Source organism: Coregonus clupeaformis, chromosome 37 (genome assembly GCF_020615455.1).
Source record: "Coregonus clupeaformis isolate EN_2021a chromosome 37, ASM2061545v1, whole genome shotgun sequence".
NCBI classification, from domain to species: Eukaryota; Metazoa; Chordata; class Actinopteri; order Salmoniformes; family Salmonidae; genus Coregonus; species Coregonus clupeaformis.
In genome coordinates, this window is record NC_059228.1 from 6451854 (window position 1) to 6462197 (window position 10344).

The following is a 10344-nucleotide window of genomic DNA, read 5'->3' on the forward strand; positions in this document are numbered from 1 at the left end:
AGAGGAAGGTGGAATCCCCGTTGTGCCGACATCTGTCAAACATCATAAACCTAATTGGGAGCTTTTATTTTGAAAATAATGTCAATTAAAGCGATACTGCGTTAACATTGAGGGGATTCGAATAATCTGGCTCGGGCGCCCTGGTAGGCGTGTTTTGCACCAGGTGAAAGTTGATTGCATTCGTTTCGGAACCGGGCTGCCACCCGGTCGTGAGCCAGGTGCCCGTTCAAAGCCCACGGCGAAATCGGCTCAAAACAAAAATGACGTAATTAAGCACGTAGAGTAATGAGTAGGAGTCTGTGTTTTCACATGCAAAAGTGATTGATTTTGATTCAAACATATATTTAATGAAAAACAGATGCTTTATGTTTCTGGATGATGCACTGTGCTGCCTTGTTGACAAGGTCCCGTGTAGCTCAGTTGGTAGAGCATGGCGTTTGCAACGCCAGGGTTGTGGGTTCGATTCCCACGGGGGTCCAGTATGAAAATATATGCACTCACTAACTGTAAATCGCTCTGGATAAGAGCGTCTGCTAAATGACAAAAAAATTTTACATGACCGAGCGGCGCACATTCCTGTTCGATTTGAGAAGCCTGCGCTACTCTCCAGAGGGTGGTGCGGTCTGCCGAACGCATCACCGGGGGCAAACGACCAACCCTACAGCACCCGATGTCACAGGAAGGCCAAAAAGATCATCAAGGACAACAACCTCCCGAGCCACTGCCTGTTCACCCCGCTATCATCCAGAAGGCTAGGTTAGTACAGGTGCATCAAAGCTGGGACCGAAAAACAGCTTCTATCTCAAGGCCATCAGACTGTTAAATAGCCTTTACTAGCACATTAGAGGCTGCTGCCTATATACATAGATTAGAAATCATTGGCCACTTTAATAATGTTTACATATCTTGCATTACTCATCTCATATGTATGTAACAGTGTTGCTTCCCGCCCTCTCCTCGCCCCTACCTGGGCTTGAACCAGGGACCCTCTGCACACATCGACAACAGTCACCCTCGAAGCACCGTTACCCGTCGCTCCACAAAAGCCGCGACAAGGGAAACAACTACTTCAATGTCTCAGAGGGAGTGACGTCACCGATTGAAACGCTACTAGCGCGCACCGCTAACTAGCTAGCCATTTCACACCGGTTACATATGCTGTATTCTATACTATTCTACTGTATCTTAGTCTATGCCGCTCTGACATTGTTCGTCCATATATTTATTTATATATTCTTAATTCCATTGCTTTACTTAGATTTGTGTGTATTGGGTATATGTTGTGAAATTGTTAGATATTATTTGTTAGATGTTACTGCACTGTCGGAGCTAGAAACACGAGCATTTCGCTACACCCGCAATAACATATGCTAAACACGTGTATGTGACCAATAAGATTTGATTTGATTTGATGATTTTGCCCATACGTCACAGGCCATAGACCGGTGCCCCGCGGCTCAGCATTATCGAATCCGCCCATTGACCAATGATACATTTATAACTGTAGCCAAACAAACATAGGTGTTCCTGTCCTGACTGTAAATGCCAGATCGCCTCACTGTTGGTCTGGCACCTTCTCCCTGAATCTCGAGACACTGGCAGTGGCAACTTTTTCTCAATCCCAACATTGACCGTGCTATTTCGAGAAACTTCCAGCCCCCTTTCTCACACGTCACCGTGCGGAATCTTTAAAGGATCCGTTGACTGTATAAAATGGCACAGTATAAAGGATCAAGGAGTTTGAGCAGCATGAAGACACAGTCACCAATGGTAGATATGGCCAATAACAACGACCCTCTACCCCCAGGATGGGAAATTAAAATTGACCCACAGACAGGATGGCCTTTTTTTGTGGATCACATTAATCGCACAACAAGCTGGAATGACCCCAGACACGATGTCAAAAAGGTAGGCTAATGGATGTAGTAAAAAGTATGTGTAGCGTGGGAGGGCTAGTGTGATATGGAAAGTTGGATTTAAAATGTAATGTCTGCTTATAGCATGGCAGACACAACACAGAATATCTCTAATATATGGCATGGCCGTCGACCAAGCGCTTCAGTGGTTAATTATGGTCACTGCCTCTGATACGCACTGGCTTTTATTATAGGGGAGACAGAGTGGGCATATTCTATTTATAGTAGGCTAAGCTGCTATCTCCTTTTCGTTAACATTAGAAACATAGGTTACAACTTGCCACTGCTCAGACTTCATATCTGCTTAGACTTCATATACGCCAACGCAATGGAATGTTGTCTCTTGTAAGCTTCAGCCCTCTCCCACATGCATTATATCGGGTTAAATAACGGGCAATGGCTGTTAGGTTATGTTCTTGTGTGATGATCTAAGCGTGGCTGGTTGGTTGATGACGCACTGCAGTCATATGTAAAGCCATGGCTTTGAGTGTTTGGACATCTCCATAATGTTTATTTAAAGCCTATTAGGCCATACAGACTGCGTTTGTTCATATTTCGTATACCCCGTTACTAAAACTTTTCCTTACAAGGGATTTGAGGCGGGTTCATCACCCACCCAACTCCAGTAGCTTACTAACAGCTCCAAGTAACCTACGATACGTTAAATTAACAAATCACAAAAATTGGTGATATGGTTTTACACCATTAAACTGTTTCCAGAAGAACTGTGTCAACTTAAATGTTGAAGGGTTGGGGAGCAGACCCTAGGTTGGCATCTTCCATTAGGAAGATCAAGTCTTGCTGCTGTCCAAAGTTAGTGTCACTAAGAATATGCTGGAAAGACACAGCTGTCAGGAGATCAAATTGGTGCTATGCTGGCAGTGGACAGGGACTCTGCCAAAATGGTAGAGGGCAAAAGGTAGTTCAGAGTTTCATAACTACTGTTGTTGTATCAAAAAAGCAAAACGTGGAATGATGTAAAGAAAAGGTACAACACTATGCCTCACACAGTACTTATTTAAAATCATAATGAATTGTAATTATTTATTACCAGACAATATACAGCAATTTTGTTATTAAATAGTCATGAGGAGCTTGAGACTGTTCCAATACAGTAGGTCCAATGGGCCTACATAGTCTTGTGAACACTTATGTCTTTGTCGTGCCAAACTGTGTAGACTGTGGACTTATATAGACTTTTGCTCAGTGGGTTGCTCCTGCTTGTCTAAGCCTAGGCTATTTTGCCCCTTGTACCAGTGGAGTTTTGTGCTTTGTCATGCATTACCCACACATACAGTTTGTTGTTTCAGCTCTGTCTGTAGGACGTGTCCAGTTTGGACAGTTTGTTTTTAGTTTGAGCCACACCTTGTAGAAGTATGTAAGTGTAGCACATGGGGATGTGTAAAAGTAGGCACAAATATAAATAATAAAGTACAGATACCCCCAAAAAACAACTTAAGTAGTACTTTCAAGTATTTTTACTTAAGTACTTTACACCACTGGTCATGTGTGCTAGCGAGGCAGAGGTCCTGGGTTCGAACCTCGGTTTTGAGCCGAATCAGGAGGAAGCGGTACTCGCTAAGCAAGCAGTGTGACGTCCTTTACATAAGCAAGCATAAGACGACAGCATAAGCATAAAAGACAACAAAGCATTAAGGTTGTAATTGTTGGTGAACCAGTTAGATTCTGACCACAAACATGAACACATCCAAACATCAGTTGTTGGACTGTGGTATGTACCCCTGAGGTATTTGGCTTGTGTTCTCCAGGCCTCAAGACAACTTAAGTTACTTTGTGACAATACACATGTATAGCCTGAAGGCAAGCAAATATTGGAGTATTTTTAAATCACTCTCAATGAAATATACTTTATTGCTAATTAGATTAGCATGGTAAAGCAAAACTGGTCATGTGATGATATCACAGAGAGACTATTTTCCGCTGTCAATGCCAGGTGTCTCACTCTTAATTGGTTGTTCTGGTGATCACCAAGGCAGCATCATGGAGTTTTTGGTCTCTTACTGTGAATTATTATCAACACGCATATGAGGACATAAGAGAAATATGATTTGTAATGTTTAATGATAGTAAATACTACCAAGGAAACCAACAAATGCATAGTCTTCATATCCACATGTAGTGATGGCTTGCTTCTTATGACAGGCACATACTTGCAATTGGATAAGAACTAGTTTCCTCTTCCAATTGGCCAGGGAGGCGATACTTTTGACATCTCCCAGGGATATTTCACATGGTACCTAATGATTTTTGCTTATAGCCTGGATACCAGAGCAGATTCCAGCGAAGACTCATTTGTTTCAGCCTCTAGCAAACAGCTCTTTTCAATCAATCTCAATTTAATCTCAGTAGCCTAATGGTTTTAGTTTGGAAGAAAGAGCAAATCTTTCTGGGATGATGGACATCATTCCCTTGTAGAATACATTAACTGAATGTTTTACCATGGATTGGCAGTAATTGCTTGCCTCTGGGGTTAGGGTTTTACTCACATACTTATTTTCATATCCTAGATATGTATTAATTCAGACTTTGCTTTCTTGTTCAGGTCAGCCAGTTGTCTCAAAATGGCCCAAGTGTGCCCCCAGAGCTGAGTCCTCAGGAGATGCAGAAGTCCTTTGTGAAGGACATGAAGCACCCCACCCTCCGCCAGGGTTACATACCAATTCCAGTCTGCCATGAAGGCGTAGACCTCCGTCAGCAACACCCATGTTTCTCCTACATCCAGCCGACTGCTCTGCAAAATGTACGGGCAGACAGGCAGACACCCTCCCCCACCCCGACGCTCCACTGCAGGCCTAGATCTCCTTTGCAGGGTCCCTCCGAGAGCACTACTCCTGAGCCCTGCATGTCCTGTTCACCTAGTTTACAAGGACCTGAGGTGAGATTGTTTTATCTAATGAGATTACTGTGCATGAACTCTTACCATTTGCTAAAACCATACATTGATGTCATTGGAGAATTTTAAGGGAAAGTTACACACGTGTTTGATGTTGGAATCAAACGAAACCTCTAGCTACTTCTAGACTACTTCTAATATTGAATATACAATTGTACTTCCTCTGATTCACACTGGACTTCCATTCCTTAGGGCCATCCCCTCCACCAGCCCCCGCGACCCAGCAGCACAGGCCTCCAGGCAGGTTATATCCCCATCCCAGTGATCCACGAGAGGGCCGGAGGTCACTCACAACAAGCCCCTGTCAACCCCGCTCTCTACACCCAGCGCTTTCCGGCTTACTCAGAGCACCAGCCCTCCTTCCACCGACTGCAGCCAGAGGACTGGAGCAGTCATCATGGGGCCACGCCCTCTTCCCGGGAGCGTGCCTCCCCATCCCCAAGCGGGCTTCCCCAGCACCGCGAGACTGCCGCCATCCATATCCCACCGCATATAAGGAGCCAGTCTCCCCTCAGAGCACAGGTCATTACAGAGAGACCACAGGTACCTTTTTTCCCTCATCACTTACCCTATTGCCAGTCAGCCAATAACCAGCCAGTAGGATTCTTCTAAATAAAAAAAGTATAATATACATAGCCACAAATGCCAGTCTAGCAAATTTGACATAATGTTTATTCAGGATGAATAATTCCTTCTTACTTCCCCAGGTCCAGGTCCACCACCATGTGCCACAGAGAGAATCACCCCACAGAATGGAGCAGGAGCAGGAGATCTCTCAGTATCCTCAAACAGCGCAGAGAGAGGCTGACACACAGCAGCGTCAACAGCCACAGATCTCACAGCAACCACAGCAGCCACCACAACAGCCACAACAGTACCAAGGACCACAACAACCACAGCAGCAACAACATTATCAACAACAGCCACAACAACCACAGCAGCCACAACAACCACAGCAGCCACAACAATCACAACAACTCCCACAGCAGCCACAACAGTACCAACAGCCAAAACAATCACAACAATACCAACAACCTGAACAGTACCAAAAACCACAGCAGCCACAACAGTACCAACAGCCACAACAATACCAACAACCTGAACAGTACCAAAAACCACAACAACCACAGCAGCCACAACAGTACCAACAGCCACAACAATACCAACAACCTGAACAGTACCAACAACCACAACAACCGCAGCACTATCAACAACCACAACAGTCCCAGCAACAACCACAACCTCCTCAACAACCCCAGCCACAGCCGCAACTGCAGCCACAACAGACAGCAAACATCACAGTCCAGATGTCTCCGAAACCAGAAGCCCAGGAGCCAGTGGCTGTTCCTGCTCCACAGGAGGACCTGCCCCCAAAAGCAGAAAACGAGCCCACCGCTCCGTGTCACCCAGGCTTGGCTAAAGTGCAAAAGATAGAGGAGAGAGTTGCGAAACTGGAGCAAGAGGTGAAATGCTTTGATGGGAAGAAGAACGATAAGAGGTACTTGCTGCTGGAGGAGCTGTTGACCAAAGAGCTTTTGGCATTGGACTCCGTGGACCCAGAGGGGCGTGTGGACGTGCGACAGGCGCGACGCGACGGAGTCCGGAGGGTCCAGAACACACTGGATGCACTGGAGATGCTGGATGAGCGGCCATCGGGGTCAGTCAATGAGTCCTCGATGGAGGGCGACAGCCTGCCACAGAAAGCAGAGCAGCCCAGCATGATCAGCCAAGCGAATGTGGAGATGGCCAGAGAGATCTCATAATGACTGTATAGCTTGATTAGAGTGAAGAGGAGCGAAATGTAGTCAAAGATAACGTGGAAATAGGCTGCTCTAAATGGTCCCTATACCACCCTTTCTACTGCAGATATCACATATGAACTATACGATGCATGTATTACTTAATGTACAGTGTTGGTATTGTCTGGCATTCGCCACATACTGTATGTGATGGTGGTATCGGAGTGCAACATGTATTCAATGATGTTAAGCCATTGTTGTCGTCTTTTGCTGTGCCGATGTCTTTTTGCAAGACCATTTTCATGATCAACGTGTTAAAGAGACATGCAGTATAGAGGTTATATAAGAGGCCTTTATCCATCCATATATAAGAAAAAAATGGACGTGTATGTAGTTGATTTCGGATCATGTGATGTGGTTGTTTTAAAGTTATTCAATACATATTCAATAAGAAGAACACTGGTATGGATAGTAGTAGACGACATCTCTATAAGAAAGGGCTTCTGTGGCGATTCTAAGAGATGTCTAATATTTCCTCTTATTTTTAATCCACTACTTTGAGAAACAATATTTACCTCAGATTCTGTAAGAAGAAATGGGACAAATCAATATTAGTGAATGTTAATAACTCAGTCAGAGAAAAGCATTTATGTTTGTGCCTCAGATGACAGAGCCACTTGAGAGCAAAATCTTCTTTTTTTTCCTCAATGAAAAAATAGTTATTTCACACACATACCCAACAAATTATATGGTTAATTTGGGTTTCATTAGTTTCAGCCCGTAGGTGCATTGCCTGTTTTGCTGTCCTGGGCCCGGTTGCATGAGAAATCTTCAGTTAATTTCTCCTTTATCTTTTCCCCTTCAAGTTTCCAAAACATTTTAAGGTGAATTTCTTCCTTAAATAAAGTGAAAAAGTTAAGGGTGCCCATGAGTTCCCTTGTGTTTCATTAACTATGGATTTGAAATCAATGTACAGAGAAAATGTGGAGGTGAATGTTGCTTTCCTCTGCCCTTGTTGCAAAAGCAAAACATCAACCAGCTAGCTAGCTGTATACATTCGAAAAGTATTCAGACCCCTTGACCTTTTCCACATTTTGTTACGTTACAACCTTATTCCTTATTTTATGAAATACCTTATTTACATAAGTATTCAGATCCTTTGCTATGAGACTTGAAATTGAGCTCAGGTGAATCCTGTTTCCATTTATCATCCTTGAGATGTTCCTACAACTTGATTGGAGTCCACCTATGGTAAATTCAATTGATTGGACATGATTTGGAAAGGCACACACCTGTCTATATAAGGTCCCACAGTTGACAGTGCATGTCAGAGCAAAAACCAATCCATGAGGTTGAAGGAATTGTCCGTAGAGCTCCGAGACAGGATTATGTCGGGGCACAGATCTGGGGAAGGGTACCAAAATATTTCTGCAGCATTGAAGGTCTCCAAGAACACAGTGGCCTCCATCATTCTTAAATGGAAGAAGTTTGGAACCACCAAGACTCTTCCTAGAGCTGTTCCTCTGTGGAGATGGGAGAACCTTCCAGAAGGACAACCATCTCTGCAGCACTCCACCAATCAGGCCTTTATGGTAGAGTGGCCAGACGGAAGCCACTCCTCAGTAAAAAGCACATGGCAGCCCGCTTGGAGTTTGCCAAAAGGCACCTAAAGACTCTCAGACCATGAGAAACAAGATTCTCTGGTCTGATGAAACCAAGATTGAACTCTTTGGCCTGAATGCCAAGCGTCACAGCTGGAGGAAACCTGGCACCATCCCTACGGTGAAGCATGGTGGTGGCAGCATCATGCTGTGGGGATGTTTTTCAGCGACAGGGACAGGGACAGGAAGACTAGTCAGGATCGAGGGAAAGATGAACGGAGCAAAGTACAGAGAGATCCTTGATGAGAACCTGCTCCAGAGCGCTCAGGACCTCAGACTGGGGCGATGGTTCAACAGGACAACGACTCTAAGCACACAGCCAAGACAACGCATGAGTGGCTTCGGGACAAGGCTCTGAATGTCCTTGAGTCCGGACTTGAACCTGATCAAACATCTCTGGAGAGACCTGAAAATAGCTGTGCAGCGACGATCCCCATCCAACCTGACAGAGCTTGAGAGGATCTGCAGAGAAGAATGGGAGAAACTCCCCAAATACAGGTGTGCCAAGCTTGTAGTGTCATACCCAAGAAGACTCAAGGCTGTAATCACTGCCGAAGGTGCTTCAACAAAGTACTGAGTAAAGGGTCTGAATACTTATGTAAATGTCATATTTCCGTTTCTTATTTTTAATAAATGTGCTAAAATTTCTAAAAACATGTTTTTGCTTTGCCATTTTGGGGTATTGTGTGTAGATTGATGATGGGTGTATTATGCAACTGGGCCCTGGCACTTATTTCACCATTATAATAGGCCTATTTAAATGTTATGAAAGGATCTTGATGTAACATACAACAATTCCATCCATTGACCTTTGATTCAAGTCTATGGTGTAACGTTTGAAACTGGTAGATTGTTTGAATAATTGTACATTTGTAAGTTCACTTGCAATATGATCCAAATATCATTCATTTATTTAAAGAAAGGAATTATTTAATTCAAGAATACATTGAGAAATATTGGATGTGAGCTGCATAATCTCACATGAGATGTGAGACTATCAGCATCAAATGCTAATCAAGAATAACAATTCAAGGGTCAATGTTAAAAGTATGCATTGTTTATCACCGCTTGTGCTTTGCAGGTTGTGGCAGTGTTGACAGCTTGGAGTCACGTTGGCATGGTTGCAAATAAAATGTATTATTTTGAAATGGTCTATAATTGAGTGCTTTTACAGTATATTGTGATAAGTTGCTATCCTTGCTATCAAGTGGTTCTACATGGTTTACTCAAACCTAAACCTCTCCTTGCATCTTCACCATCACTTCACATCTTGACTCCATGTCTTATTTGACACAAGCAACACATGGTAGATCTACACGTCCCTGTTGAACCAAGTAAAATTGACACACATTTAGGATAATTAATAAGAGCGAATAAGCACTCTAACTTGACGAGGGGTGATTTTTTTTATAGGTTTAATACATTCAATTCAATGTCCTGTTCACCACCAACCGCGTGTTTTTCACTAGGGGAGCATACACTGAGTATACAAATATTAAGAACACCTGCTCTTTCCATGACATAAGACTGACCACGTGAATCCAGGGGAAAGCTATGATCCCTTATTGATGTCAAATCCACCAATCAGTGTAGATGAAGGGGAGGGGACAGGTTAAAGAATGATTTTTAAGCCTTGAGACAATTGAGACCTGGATTGTGTATGTGTGCCATTCAGAGGGTGAATGGTCAAGACACAAAATGTAAGTGCCTTTGAATGGGTTAGTAGGTGCCAGGAACACCGGTTTGTGTCAAGAACTGCAACGCTGCTGGGTTTTTCACACTCAACAGTTTCTGTGTGTATCAAGAATGGTCCACCACCCAAAGTATATGAAGCATTGGAGTCAACATGGGCAAGCATCCCTGTGGAACGCTTTCGACACCTTGTAGAGCCCAAGCCCCCGACGAATTGAGGCTGTTCTGAGGTTAATAGAGTAAACCTGGGCCAGATATATTAGAGAAAGGAGGAGATAGAAATCCCATTAGACAATTAATGAAAGAGCGTGTAACGCCCCACCCAGCAGACTGTTGACTAATCGCGTTGACGTTGTCAATTTGCGTCACACTTGTTGCTAAACTAATCTTCGCGCAATCCCTTCTCAAAGTCACGAAACCTG

At 43.8% G+C, this 10344-nt stretch overlaps 1 protein-coding gene across 1 annotated transcript; it reads left to right on the top strand.

Moving 5' to 3' along the window:
- The first annotated feature begins 1464 nt into the window (after positions 1-1464).
- On the top strand, positions 1465-7493 carry bag3 (BCL2 associated athanogene 3). The gene is made up of 4 exons (XM_041866370.2): positions 1465-1908; positions 4480-4812; positions 5023-5373; positions 5538-7493. Exons 1-4 carry the CDS (start codon positions 1714-1716, stop codon positions 6591-6593), a joined length of 1935 nt encoding a protein of 644 aa, XP_041722304.2. The 5' UTR covers positions 1465-1713; the 3' UTR covers positions 6594-7493.
- Positions 7494-10344: the final 2851 nt, after the last annotated feature.

Excerpts from the sequence above, each read along its gene's own strand:
- bag3 (XM_041866370.2), top strand. The coding sequence starts at position 1,714 with ATGGCACAGTATAAAGGATCAAGGAGTTTGAGCAGCATGAAGACACAG. Across the intron at positions 1,909-4,479 it reads CCAGACACGATGTCAAAAAG|GTCAGCCAGTTGTCTCAAAA; the intron begins GTAGGCTAATGG and ends TTTCTTGTTCAG. Across the intron at positions 4,813-5,022 it reads CTAGTTTACAAGGACCTGAG|GGCCATCCCCTCCACCAGCC; the intron begins GTGAGATTGTTT and ends TCCATTCCTTAG.